The sequence below is a fragment of the Mesitornis unicolor genome, unplaced genomic scaffold (genome assembly GCF_000695765.1).
Source record: "Mesitornis unicolor isolate BGI_N332 unplaced genomic scaffold, ASM69576v1 scaffold10058, whole genome shotgun sequence".
Lineage (NCBI taxonomy): Eukaryota > Metazoa > Chordata > Aves > Mesitornithiformes > Mesitornithidae > Mesitornis > Mesitornis unicolor.
The window spans coordinates 773-15,188 of record NW_010199813.1 but is presented as its reverse complement, the minus strand read 5'-3'; the positions used below and the strand labels follow the sequence as shown (position 1 = coordinate 15,188).

The window sequence follows — 14,416 nt, the reverse complement described above, 5'->3', positions numbered from 1 at the left end:
CTCAGGCATGCAGGTGATGCAGTTCTTGTGTTTCAAAATGTACTAAAGCTGAATTCATTGGCTTTAACTCAGTTTTAAGTTCGCAATCACTGCTGGCTTTCAGGGCAGCAAAACCCCGCTGCCCAGCCCTGCCTGTTGTGACAAGTCTGCTGATGCCTGTTAATTTGTAACCCATGAGAGGCTGCTTTTCTTACAACTTAATTCAAAGAATAAGTCACTAATCAAGGACTGAGCAGTGGCTGTGAGCAGTGCACTGAGTACAGTGCATGACTTCAGAGTCAGAAAATGTAGTAGCTAGTACCAAACCACTATTTCCTGGAAGTGTGCTGTGAAGCCTTTCAGTAACTAATTATTTTAATTGCATATGTTATTACTGAGAGTGTTAACCGGTGCTTAAACTCCCTTGTGTGTTAATGTATTGGAAATTTGCCTGTGATTTACATTTTTTCCTCCGTCTGTTTGATGAAACTCCCTCACAGCTCTTGAGTCCAGCCAGAACCGTGTGCTCATCACCTTTTAACTGAAGGCAGCTCTTTAACCACTGATTTCAGTGTGATGCCAGGGTCAATACTGACATTTCCAGCTTGTTTTTTTCGCTTGATACGAGGGAGGAAATGATGCTTTCTGTTCGTGCTGTCCAGGATGCCCGGTGAAATGTAACCACAGTGTTTCTCTTTCAGTTCATCAGCCAATTGCTGGAAGTAATCCCCCTGTCGGCAGCAGCTGAGGGTGAAATCGCACTGCCAGCCGATATCAAAGCCCTGCAGCAGCACTTGTGCGTGGTGCAGCTCTCCAGGTTGCTCGGGATCTATCACGCCATGGAGAAGAAGCAGAAGCTGACGGTGGTCCGGGAGTTGATGCTGAGATACCGCCACGGACTGGAGTTCGGTGAGAAAAGCCCTGAGACTGATGTTGCAGTTCCCTTGCAGCTTTTCATGAGCAGAAGTTCAGAGCTTTCTCGGGGGGATACATACGCATATATGCAGTTGTTTCACTTTTTAAGACAACTCTGGATTATATTAAACGAAGCTGTGGCTATCGCCTGCCAGATAGCTGTGTCATTTCATAAGGCTGACAATGTGAGAAGCAGCTGACAGCTCTGTAGTAATTCAGGGATAACTTTCCTTGTTTATTTTTTGTTTTATTTCAGGGAAATCTTGTTTGAAAACTGAATTGCAGTTTTCAGATTATTACTGCTTGCTTGCAGTTCACCTGCTGCTGGATCTGTGGTTGGAAGGTATGCTCCTAAAATTGTCTTGTTTAACACCACCCTGGATGGTTGTGGTAGGGAAACTGTGTCCCTGTGGTGAGCGTGTATGTGGCACACAGCTTTCTGGGTGTTTTTTCTCACTTTGAGGCATGGTCAGTTGGTGTTTGGTGTGTTTAAGCGCACGGGAACACTCAGAGAGGTGTGTAACGTGTGGAAGGAAGCGTCGATGCTGAAGTGAACTGTGCTGCCAGTGTTCAGTGCCCTCTGGTCATGCCTTCTGTGTGTTTTTTTGTCACCAGGTGAGGAGACGGCTGTGTGGCAGTGCTTGACCCTCTTAGAAGAAGGGTTATCTCACAGTCCTTCTAACGCTCAGTTTAAATTGCTGCTCATTCGAATCTACTGCAGGCTCGGTGCATTTGAACCCGTTGCAGAGCTCTATTCCAGCCTTGATGCAAAACACATCCAGCACGACACCATCGGGTGGGTAGTATATACTGAGAATAATTGCTGATGGCAGCTCTCCAGTCCTGAGACCTTCGCTTTCCTTTGCTACTGAAAGTTAGCAATTACCAGATTTTCATATGGTGGTGTGTAAAAGTGCTTTGGAAGTACTGAAGTATACTCTCCTTCTCATGGACTGTCTTTCCTGTGTGATTTTCATCACTTTTGGATTTTCAGAGTATTAACTAAAGGGAATCTGAAGGAAATTAGTGCAGTGTGTGTCTTGATTCCAGTCATAGCTTGGTGCTGTGGCTCGTGGCATTGCTCAGCAAAGGTTGGGAGTGCTAGGTCAACAAAAGCACCACATGGTCTTCCCTTGGTTAGTGTGTTTGTGGGTATCAGATTAGAGAAAGCTCTTGCACACACAAGGTGAAAGGAGGAACTCCAAGCCCCCCCAAACTGTTCTTTAAAAAAACAAAAATTCTTTTCGTTACTGTTAAAAGCTTAAATTTTAATGTGCACGTTGTGATTGCCGTCTGTTAAACCTGCAGGCTTTTCATTAAAGCTGGACTGTGCCACAGTTCTCTGTTCCGAGCTCTGTTTGAATTTCAGGGTTCCCGAATTGTGCGTGCTGATATTTGACTTGTGCTGTGTTGTGTTGCAGTTACCTTCTGACGCGCTACGCAGAGTCGCTGGGCCATTACGCTGCTGCATCCCAATCCTGCAATTTTGCACTCAGGTTTTTCCACTCCAACCAGAAAGATGTAAGTTGAAAGAAACCCCTGTGTCGTGTACCAGAGCAGTGCTGTGAAGATGTCTTACAGAAGTCTGTGCCCTGTGTAAGGGCTTACAGAAGTGCAGTGGTTGATAACAAAGGAATAATACGTGCAACTTTCTGTTTATAGTAAAGGTTGCCTCAACCTGTGTTTCTCATGAGGGGAATTTGTAACGTGCTGTTACGTGGGGTTTTGCTTTAGCTTTCCATTTGTAAAAGCCAATTTTAATACTCCTCAAAACCAGGTACGATTAATCTTAAATGAATGGATTTTAATTCTATGAAAGAATTTAAGTGAGATGCTATGTGGCAAATAAATCCTGGTGTCATGTAACTCCTGGCATTTTGGGAAGTCGTACAGCAGCCAGGGCTGGTGGGTGAAGATGGTGATTGCAGAGTCGTGAATCCTTTCTGTGACAGTCACCGAAGCAGCGTGCTTCAGCGGTGGCTGCCTTGGGCACACAGGGGTGGTGGGGAATGAACACCATTTTAAAAGGTAGGGAAAGTGAAGGAACAAGGTTGGAGGATTTCAGAGGGGGCAGAATTGAGTTGTGAAGTCTCAGCTTCGCTGAAGGCAGAGCAGAACCCGTGACTAACTGCGTTGTTTGGAACTGATACGATCAAATAGCAAAACCTGGTCTTGTGCTAATGGGAACAACCTGTTTTATTAATTTCACCCCAAAAAGTGGCGTGAATTAAAGGAACGTTGTCTTGAATGAGAACTTTGGGACTGAAATGGAGGAGTAGCTGAATTCCTCCAAGGGGATCAGGTGCTTCCTAAAATGCATGCCATGCCCTATACATCTAGCATGCTCGTGGCTTGCTGGTTAGTAAGTGTACTTGTCAGTGATCTTACTTGGAAAGTGCACTGTACATTCTGGTACATTCATGGGGAAAATAGCAATTCTGCCTCAGAATTTCCATGGAATCCATGAAAAATGGGTTAGCTGGGAGAATGGTGGAACACCACCTTCTTCAAGTCTTGGAAATAGACTGGGCAAATAGGGACAGAAATAGTCCAGAATTGTGGTAGTGGAGTATGTACATGTCAGTCCATCTCCATAAAACTTGCAAGGCAGTCCCATTCTGAGAAGTGGGAATATATTCTGTACATTTGTCTTTTACGATTTGATCACTGCTGAGAGGTAGGTGAAGAAAATGACTTTTACCATAAGAAACAAAGGTGTGATCCAGTTGTAACCCTTCCACTGGCTAAGTTGGCTCCAAGGGCTCTGCAGTCGTACATTTGCTTGCCCACCATCCAGCAGTGGGTAAAAACACAGGACTTATTTGTATGGCGTAGGGAAGATGCTCACACCGCAATCCCTCAGAAGAGAGATTTTTTTTTTTATATGAGTAACTCGCTCAGTGTTGTTTAAAAGTCGCTCAGTGGATGGTAATGAAAAGCATACCCAGAACCAACTGTCTGAATAAAACATTTGCTGTGTGCCAGCTGAAAGAAAGTGAACTGAGAAAGCTCTCGGATGTGATGTGTTGCTTGGGAACACTGTATTGTAAAGCTTCAAGAAGTCATCTTTCCCTGGAAAACAATCTGAAGTAACTCCAGGTGTGGATGCCTTGGAAGAACATTATTCTCTGTGGCATGAATGATAAAGGTGCTTGCAGTGAAGAGCAGCTGTTTGTCTCCAGTAGCTCCACATCCGTACCCAGACAAAGATGGCCACATTCCAAGTGCTGTTTCCAGGAGAATGCTCCTCAACTCATGCCCCAGGAATCCTGAAAAGGCAGTGCATGAGTGGTTCAACCTGCCTCGCTGCCACACCTTAAAAGGTTTTAATTGCAAGAGGGGCAAAAGTTGATGCATCAGCATTTATATAATTCTTCATGCTACAAGATGAGGATGTGGCTCCAGAACCTTCTCACAGTATTGCGACCAAAGCACCATGAGCCATCGTTGATCTTGGGTAGCCAGATCTCTCGTGTTGTGGATGCTTCCAGTGCTTATCACCCTAAGATCCTTTTAGTTGGGAAACGCATCAAAAGCTGCACTAAAATGCAAAATGGCAAGTGTCCTTTAAGCCAACCATAAGGTGCAGGAGGTGCAGGCTCGGTTCAGGGTACTCTTCGCTTGGGATGATGACATGCTGAGAGTGGAGACAAAAAGGATTCCTTACCATAAGACATGTCCTAGGTGTTCCAAAGTCAGAACCTGCTCCCAGTTTCTGAGCTGCTGTGGTTCTGCTGGGGTTGCCCCTTCACACTCAGGGTCCTGATACCAGCTTCCCATTCGAGTCCCGTGACAGCATCTCACTGCAATGTTAAAGGAGAACTATCCTTTAAAGTTACCTTTTTACATGATTTTGGATACTGCCTGCTTCTCTCTAGGCTGATGTTTAAGATAGCTGAAACACTGCTATAGCACGGAGCATGTCCTGCAGGATGCTGCGCGTGGGCCTCTGCATAGATAGGAAGTGTGGGATAGAAACGGAGTGATCTGGCATAAAAATATAGGTGTTAAGTCAATGCTTTGGATAAATATATTTTCCTTCTGACTTGCTGAACTTAACAGCCTGAAGTGAATCCTGTTTAAGAGTGGGTCCCGTGAGTAACAGCCATCCAGGATGCTGTGCAGTCCTGACATCTTATCTGAGCTCTGGGAGAGGATGCCAAGGACAGGGAGGAGAGAGAAGGCAGTATTGCTATATTTGGCCAAAACTAAAAAGGCAACTTTATCCTTCTCAAGATAGTCCTCCTTTAAATATGCAGAATCACAAGTAATCTCTCTAATTTTCTTGTGTCCGTCCGTCTTTAATTTCTCCAGATACTGCAGGCAAACAGAACACCAACGTGTCCTATGGGGATTTAAAAACCACGTCGATGCAGTTGAATTAGCACCCATAGCGCAGTCCCGCAGCCTGACTATGAGCTCTGCAAGGCTGTTTATCAGAGGGTATGTTGTTGAATATTTGGCATCTTTTTTTCATACAGTGCAAATAACCAAATTTCTTAGGGGAGGAAAAAAAAAAGGACAGTTCTTATTGGAGGGGAAAAAAGGTGGCTTTCAGCTGGGAGCGGTGGCTTCTAGTCCCTCAGCCTTCCAGACAGGTTGAGTCTGGTAGTACCATTTCAAGTTGGGGTAACCAGGGGCCTTTTTGGTGCCTCTCATCTTCAGTGCATTTCATAACCTTGTTCAGAAGAAAATATTTGATTTGCCAGAATTTCTCACTTGAGGAGTAATTCTGATGTTAAAAATAACAGCCATCTATCTTGACTGGGAGCATAAATTCTTCACTCTGTCTCTACAGCTAGAAATTTTCATTAAAATACAGGCCTTGGTTGAGGCTCCTTCGTCATAAAACATCTCCTTCCGGAGATTACTTGGACCGATGTGAAATATTAGTTACGTGTCTTTTATTGCTGCATTTCATCAGAGGGGAAGCAAACTTCCATGGACCCTGACGGTTTCCTTTGGTGTTCAGATTGTACTGTAACGTGTATCCACTGCGTGATATTATCTTGTGATACTGTATTCAAAAATCTAATAAAGAAGAGAAATAAAAAAATGTGTGAGTAATTTTTTTTTAAATCTGTGTTGTGGTACTACGTGATGCGCATCCAAGTCAGTTCCAGAAAGTCTGGGATGTATTTATTTTGCCTGAAAGTACTTATTGCAGTGAAACAATGATTTGAATAATGCATCTGGGAAAAAAAAGCCTTCCAAATTCATCTCTCCCCTCTCAGTATTTTTCAGTCTCTGGTGACAGCAAGGTGATGTTTCTCAGTGTGGTTTGGTTATTAAATCACGCTGCCTGGTGGAGCATCTGGGCATTCTCAAATTGAAGTAGCAGAACTGCTGGGGTGACTTGGACAAGCAGAACTGGAAGCTTCTCCCTGGGATTGAATATCTGTCAGATCCTGTACCTCGGGGTGACTGAAAACCACAGAAATGCAGTTTCTTGGCAGTGACCTTGTTAAACGCTGGCTATCCTGAATTTATGGAAGTAACTAATACAGAGATGGTGTGTGTTTTCTTCCAGACCTCAGAATATATCATTCAAGCCTACAAGTACGGTGCATTTGAGAAGATCCCCGAATTCATTGCATTTCGAAATAGGCTGAACTCTTCCCTTCACTTTGCGCAAGTTCGCACAGAGCGGATGTTGTTGGACCTCTTACTTGAAGCAAACATGTGAGTTCAGCAGCCATAGGGGCAGCACCTTGCATGTGAAAAAATGGGAGATTTGTGCACAGGCAGGACAGTGGCCACGTGAGACGTCAGTGAGTTGCATTTGCAGCTCTTTGGCAAAAACTTCCTCCTTTCTGCTTCTCATTTGGTCTCCCCTTCTCCCTCCTTGTCAGTGTCCGCGTAACATTTCTGATATCTGAAGAGTGGAGAGAATGTGGTCTGTTAGTGCTCTGTTTTCTGTTTCCAGTGATCAAGTGTTTGATTTAGTGATGCTCATTCTTACGTGCAGATCAACCAGTTTAGAAGAAAGTGTCAAGTCCATGAGTCTGAGCCCAGAGGAGGATGACATTCCTTGGAAAGATTTGCGTGACAACAGAGACCTAACGGTCTTGTTTAGCTGGGACCCAAAAGACAGGTGAGTAGAAATGGCCTCACACCTTCTCCTTACAGCACACATGGCCAAGAAAATCCTTTCAGGGCAACTGCCATATTTACATGTTCTCTGGGCTGGCTAACTGCAGACTTAACAAGCATCGTTCATCACTTCTAGCAGTGCTGCCTTTTTACATATTAATACAGTTTTCTGAATTTCTGACCACTCCTTCCTCTTCATAGACAGCATTCAATAACTTTGAGTAGGCTTTTGTACCTGAGTGAAGCTTTCTACTTTGCCAAGTTGAAGCATTTGCCTGAAAACGTTTGGTGCCTTTCTCTAGGGACATTTCTGAAGAACATAGGAAACTCTCACTGGAGGAGGAAACCCTGTGGTTGCGAATCCGGTCTTTAACTTTAAGGCTAGTAAGCGGACTCCCAACTCTTAGTCACACTATTCAACCAAAGAACTCTGAAAAGACGGCAGAGAACGGCGTCTCGTCCAAGATTGACACAATTCGATCCCTGCTTCAGCAGCTGGAAGCGGCAGTGGATTCAGGGAAGAAGTTTCTAGAACAAAAAATTCAGGTACCCGTTAAGGAAAAAGCTATCCCCAAATATTAAATGAACGCGAATGCAAGCAGAGAAACTGAGTGCATCTTGTAACGTCCGGCAGGCTGCAGAGTGCACGTTACTGACCCTGAGTTTGTAGTGTATGAATCTGACTGAGAGATGTGCCAGAGACAAACACTGTGTCCTGGATAAGGAAAAGCTGCAACACCTTTATCTTTTTCTTTGCTTCTTGCCTAGTATCCTGTCCTTGGCCCTCCTCCTACCCGAATGGCTGGCTTCTTCAGTAATGGCAGCTGTCAATGCCAGACTAGCTTGTTTTATCTTGTTAGTGATATTTATGAACTAGATACCAATGGCTTAGGTAAGTGTTTGGGGGGCAGGGGTTTAATCAGACTGTCATGATGTGTGGTGGGAGGGAGATGCCTCCATTGAGTCTGAAAACTGCTAGACATGGGATGGTGTGCACCCAAACTGTTACTGTGTGTCAACTTAAGTCATTAAAAGAAAATTATCTGGGAGATAATGCCTTAATTTAATATTTTCTGTGAATCTTCATTTTTGTATAGCATCTGTTGATGTAATAATGGATCTTTGAAAGCAGTTCCATTTGCTTTTGACTGCTAACATTAAATTACATTCACATGTTTCTTGGTTTTCTGAAAGCAGAAAATACACAGACTTGTCGTTTATAACTACTTTTTTTTTCTTTCAGAAGATTCTGCAGAAATCCAGGAGAGGATAGGGAATAGTTTCAAGTCTTTAGTAGAACGACTAACAGGTAAATGGTAACTCAAGAGTAAACACTGGTAGCTAAGGGAGTGCTTCATGTGCTCTGAGGATGTGCTGCTGAGTGTGCCACGATGATGAGGAAGTGCGTTAATGCATCCGCAGAGCCCTTGGAAAGATAAAGGCTGAGGTGCCCCTTGGCTTGGCTGATCATGGAGCTGTTGCATGTCTCAAAAATGTCCTTATGGCCCATCATTTTGCTACCTTGCAGCCTGATCTGCTGTCTCCCTGCTACTTGGTCCAGGTGTGGAGATACTGTTTGTAATGAAATACTCAGAGCTGGACCTTCTCAAGAGGCTTTGGGCAGATTTATCGTTAATTGCTTCGTGGTCAGTGCTCTGACAGCTTTGCTTCTATGCTGAGATCTGTGCTGCACAGAAAATGTGCATTTGAGTTGATCTGTGTGTCCTGAATAAGGCTTGCTTTTCTTTTTTTCTTTTTCCAGGCTTGTTCAGTAAATGTAAAGGTGATTTGATTGAAGTCAGAGATGGCACCTTGAAAACTCATCCAAACCTGTTAGAAAACCTAGTCTTCTTTGTTGAGGTATTCTTTTTCTTTAGAAACCAGACATTCTGGAGTACTTCAGGGTAGAAATGTTGAGACTAAAGCACAGTGAAAGTTCTTTGGTCTCAGTCACTCGTGTCAGCAGTTTTTTGTTGTATATTCTAACTACTCCGAGTCTTATCAGTAGAACACTAAAACAAGTTTAGAAGCCTCCTGTAAATGCAAGTTGTAACGTACTTGTACCTTTTTTCCAGACGATCTCCATTGCCCTGTGGGTATCAAGTTACTGTGACGGTGTCCTCCGACCTTTTAAATCCAACCTGCAAAAAAAGAAGAAGAAAAAAAAAGAAAGCAGTGTAGCAATGGTACAGACAGTATTCCTTTTTTTTTCCTCCTCTGCCCTCAGTCCAACAGCATATTTATACTGGAAGGAAAACTGGGATAGATAGTATGTTAATAAACCGCTTTTCATAAACTTTGCATTGTAGAGGCTGCCGTGGGTTAGAGATTGCTCAGTACTAAGGCTTTCCTGCCTTGAATTCATCACAGTGAACTGGTGGTGTTTGTCCGGGGGGGTAAATGATGGCTTAGCCCTGGGGGGAGGAACAGAACGATAGACATGACAGAGTGAGCTGGCACATAGAATAGCCCTTTGAATAGGGGTTAATACGTGCTTATAATTCCAAGTTGTGTTTCTTTTTTATAGCCACCTGTATTTACGCATTTTCTGGATTATGTTACTGAGCTACAGACGTTAACTTCCAATGTAATAGATCACATCAAAGGGCTTGAAATCATTCTGACTGCACTAAAACTTGAAGAGCTGTCCCTCAAGGACACTCTGCTTTTACAGGTAAGAACTTCACATTGTTGTTTGCGTGCTCTCCACATCAGTGTGTGACCAATAACAACCTGTATGTGCATGCCTACAGAGGAACTTTGTAGCTTCTTTTCACCAAAATGTTTTACTGGAAGGAAAAAATGAAAACAAACAAACCCCATCCCTTATGATTGACTTAATTGCTCTTAACCAGAGGTTAGGGACCAGACTGCTAGAAAGCTTTAATTTAGAGTGGTGAGTTAGGTTTTTATGTGAGGTTTGTCTTTTTTCTATAGTGACGCAGTGACTTTGCCTCATCTTGATGAGCTCTAGCTCAGTGCACAGAATAATCTCAAAAAATGAGATCTAAACACAGGAATTTTAAAATACTTTCATTTTGTGTGGTATATTAGTGAAGAAAAACTTAAGGTTTTAACATTATTTTGTTGTTTGTGATATGGCTTGCTCTATTACTTGTATTTTACATGGCATAATGGCTGCAAAATACTTATTCCAGGAAACATTTGAGATTCACCTACTGCTGATTAGTAACTTCCCTGGAAACAATTACTGCATCTTTACAGAAAAACAGATGGTAACTTTCCCCCGTCCCCTGAGCTATGTAGAGATAACCAAAGGCAGGACAAAGAGGCACCACACATGGGAAGCCTTGTGCCAAATTTAGCCATGTAGAGCATGGGCCTAACAAGGAAACTTGGCTTTTTAAGCCACGCAATCAGATGAGAGTTAAATTTTGTGATCAACAAGTTAATGTCACTGCCATAAGGGATCTTCTGACAGGTTCAGTACTTACTGTGAGTGTATTTGTTTAAAACAGTGGTTGAGAACCTGAAAATACATTTGAAACAGAGTCAGGGGCCAGCTAAAAAGCCTAGAGGTGACCAAAAGCATAGAATTGGAGTTTCCTTTGTGTGTGGTGCTCTTGAAATGCAGGCGGGGATAAAAGGGGCAACATAGGAAAGAGATAAACCTTGTTGTGTTGCTGTATGAGGTAGAAGTAGCTCATATATAGATGAGATAGATAGATAGATAGATAGATATAAAAGAAACTTCAAAAACTGATAGAAAGCAAGGGAATCCCTTACCATATTTATTGCAAATTTGAATAAAAAAGTACATTTTCTTAATATCATCAAAGAATCTTCACTTTAAAGGGCTAAGACACTTTCAGATAATCATTGATCTTTGTAATTTTTCTGGTTCCTTGCTGAGTCAGTGAATTCCTCCATCTTCTCTTTGATGCAAGGCATCGAATTCTACCACACAAGGCAGATATGGAAAAAATCACCATGAGCACATGGATTTGAGCAGAAGCATCTCTGGGAGCCTGCAGCTTCCCCTGTGTTTGTTCATGGTGTTTGCTGTTCTGTGTGGTGGTTGGTGTTGCGGTAAATCCTGATCAGTGCAGTCTGTAGAGCTCTACTTGGACCTGGGGCTGTGTTTGCAGCTCTGTATGCTGAGAGCTAAAAGTGCTTTTGAAAAAGTCCTCGTGTTCAGGTATTAGTGAATGGAGCGATGCTGGCAATGCTTATTCTGTGCTGATGATGTTCCCTTTGTAAACATACCCTGTGGTCCTTGTTAAATCCTTGCCAGTACTTGAGATGGTGGGGGAAGTTTAACGGGAGGATTTAAGCAGTTGCTGTGGAGTGAATGATTGTTTCTCTTTTTGCATTTTGCAGGAAGAAAAAACGTTTACAAAGACTGTGCAAGGAAAGGTCCAGAGCAGTTACCATCACTCAATTCAGGAAATTGGAGAGCTGCTGAAAAAGAGACTCGATACCATTAAAAAACTAAAGATTTGAGCAGATGCATCCTTGACAGACTCCACTGGGGAGCGACACCAGAGTCCCAGACAGAAGCAACATCCAATATACCATCACTTTAATCCAGAACTTCCTCATAATGCATGAAGGACTTAAAATCATAAAACACTTTTTTAGGTATTACAGATGTATTGAGCTGATTTAAATTATTGTACATAAATAAGAAGCAGGGACCCTTATTGGGGTTTGACCACTTTTTATACATGTTCATAAGCATATTGCAACAGGAGAAAATTCCCTTTCTTCCCTTTTGATCTCTAGAAACAACTGGAGATGGTCTTTAGAAGCAGCAATAGAAATCCAGTGTAAAGCCTATATCTCAAAGGAGTTGTATTTTCATCACCATACAGTGTTTATAATTTTTGTATGGTCCTTGCCTTAGAAACGCAGAAATTGTAGATGCCCGCATTCAACCGCCTCCAGTGAAATGAGCCAGTTTTGGAGCTGCCTATTCTGTCCATGAGCCGCCTGGTCCTACTGAATTATTTGGGTCCAGCAGCGAGGTGAGGCTGCACAGGAGGAACCCCCTGGGCGTGCAGAGCCTTCCCTCGCAGCGTGGGAGTACCCGGTGCTGAGGCAGGCTCCTCTGAGGAGAGAACCGCTGGAGGGAAGAGCTGGTGTCAGCGTTGTTTTCACGTGCGGAGAAGCTGCAAACCTGCTGAGGAGCAAACTTGGCCGTTGAGCTTTAGAGAGAGAGAGATGGGAATCAGTGTTTTAGCAAAAAAAAAAAGACAAAACCAGAGAGCTTGTATATAATAGCTGCAGTGAAGTCTGGCGCTGCGGTCTGATTTCATGTTGGTTTAATGTAAAACAGCAATCGTCATGAGTTTTAAAAAGTGTATTTAGATTACTGAGACTTTAAGACTTAAATATTTTAATAGAAATTAAATCCTATTGGCTTTGGTTTTAAGTTGGCAGAGGTAACTTTTGCTTCCGCTGTGGTCCGAGGCTGAGAAGACTTTTTGTAGCTGTACGCTTGCGTTCTGCAGTTGACCTTTGATTATTCAAGTAGTAGCTCATGAGGTGTTCTGTTAGCAAGTGCAGTCACACCATGTGCTCCCACTGAATCTGCATTTCTGCTGGGTTTTTTCTCTTTTTTTTTTTTCATTTTAAATGAGTAATGCAGGCTAAAACTGGTAGGCAAAAGAAGTACGTGTACCTGCAATGGAAGGGACCGGTCAGACCTGACAGATTCCTCATCTTCTGGTTTAAAGCAGCTGGCATCTGAAGTGTCTAAATTTTTAAGAGAGCTGACAATCCTGCCTTTGTCACCTCTTCGAGTATGTTTTGTTAGTCGTCCTAGAGTGTTGACAAGAGTATTTTTTTAAAAATAAATCCCCTGTGTACAAAAAAAAAATTAATCACATTGCTGCTCTTGCTGGATTTAGTTTTGCTTTGCCCCATCCTGAAAGGGAAAGAATGTCTGCGGGTTGTCGAAATTGTAACGGAAGTCCTGATGGTTTAATTGCAATGTCTGGTAAGTGCTCTGGGCTGGAGGAATACCAAAATGTGTTCAGTCTGTTTTATAGTAATACTTTTCATGGGAAAAAAAAAAAACAAAGCGAACTTTTATATGTTGTATAGAAATACTGTTTTGGAAAGAAGGGTGTGCTCCTTAAATTAAAGCAAGACTGATGACTGTAACTGATGCTTTGAACTGTGTAGGGTAAGGGAGAACAGTCCCATTGCTGCGATAGTGAAGAGAAACACTGAGCCAGAAACCTGCACTGCCCCTTTCCATTCGTGGAGGCAAACTGCCCTGATGTTCCTGCGTTCCCCCTCGCACCCATGGCAGTGCTCGCTGGAGAGGGCTTTGCGCAGACGCCAGCGTTGAACTGGAGGTGATGCAGCACCCCTGGCCGGGGACTGATTTGTGCTAGAGTTTCCTTCCACTGCTGCCACAACAGGTTGAACTCGACCAGTTGTATCAATAAGCAATGGTGGAAAATGGCAGCGAAGTGTAAGGTTAACATAAACAAGCTTTTTAAATCCTCCCATGTGCCTGAAAGCAGAACTTGCTTTAAAAAAGAAAAGGTTTTCTGCATCAGCTCCCTTGAAAGCAGAACCGAAACTGCTGGGAGGATGTGTGGCATCTGGAGTCAAGTCTGAGGAGAGATGGGACCGTGGCTGCTGTCGCAGTGGCTGGCATGGCACAGGTCCAGGGTGGGTGGACAGGCACAGATCACCGCCCAGTGCAGGGGGAACGCTGCCTGCTGCTCAGCGTTAGCTGCTGTCCCTTCAGTTCCAGCTTGTCAAATAAATACCGTTTTTGGATTAGTCAGTGTTTTATAAAACCAGATGCCATCTCTTCACAAGCTGTAGTTTCTCTATAGGAAGAGACTGTACAAAAATTACTTTGTACTGACCGGGGGCTTGGTTGAGGAAGAGGAAGAATTTCTCTCCCCCTATAAATTGTGTACAGTTAAATATATTATATATTTCTTACAAAAGAACATTTCCCCTCCAGAATATGTCCCACAGGAACCTGTAAGAAATTCAAGCTATAACCCATTGCTGCTCTTCCCCCTTTTCCACTCTTGGGATTTGTTTTTGTTTGTTTTGGATGATTATTTTTTTGGTGATGAACTGAAAAACATACCTAGAAGAACCTACCAAGACTACTGTTTACAGACTGAAAAAATACTGCTTTTATACTCTTGAGGTCATGAGCCATGATCCTTTTACAGATTTCCTCAACTCTTTGCTTAGAATCGGTGTCTGATGTAGATGAAGGTCAGAAGTCGTACCCTGCTTTGTCTACATACAGGACAAAATGTACAATGCCTGTTTGTGTTGCCCATCATTTTTGTACTTTTTAACTGTTCAAAAATTGCATTTATATTTTGCAATCATGGATAATCATAACTTTTATTTTAACCGCTAGTAATCGTAGAGGGGAATTTTTTTTGTTGTATTTGCAGCCTTATCTGAACTTTCTCTTTAT

At 42.9% G+C, this 14,416-nt stretch overlaps 1 protein-coding gene across 1 annotated transcript in view; it reads left to right on the top strand.

Moving 5' to 3' along the window:
• The window catches only part of NAA25 (N(alpha)-acetyltransferase 25, NatB auxiliary subunit), a 23,106-nt gene extending 10,288 nt beyond the window's left edge, over positions 1-12,818 (top strand). Inside the window, exons 11-23 of the mRNA XM_010189559.1 lie at positions 681-888; positions 1,151-1,237; positions 1,510-1,690; positions 2,316-2,415; positions 6,425-6,576; positions 6,863-6,988; positions 7,290-7,533; positions 7,756-7,879; positions 8,231-8,296; positions 8,750-8,847; positions 9,063-9,173; positions 9,515-9,661; positions 11,329-12,818. Coding sequence (XP_010187861.1) covers positions 681-888; positions 1,151-1,237; positions 1,510-1,690; positions 2,316-2,415; positions 6,425-6,576; positions 6,863-6,988; positions 7,290-7,533; positions 7,756-7,879; positions 8,231-8,296; positions 8,750-8,847; positions 9,063-9,173; positions 9,515-9,661; positions 11,329-11,451 — 1,767 coding nt within the window. The 3' untranslated portion in view covers positions 11,452-12,818. The remainder of the gene's footprint in view (positions 1-680; positions 889-1,150; positions 1,238-1,509; positions 1,691-2,315; positions 2,416-6,424; positions 6,577-6,862; positions 6,989-7,289; positions 7,534-7,755; positions 7,880-8,230; positions 8,297-8,749; positions 8,848-9,062; positions 9,174-9,514; positions 9,662-11,328) is intronic.
• Positions 12,819-14,416: the final 1,598 nt, after the last annotated feature.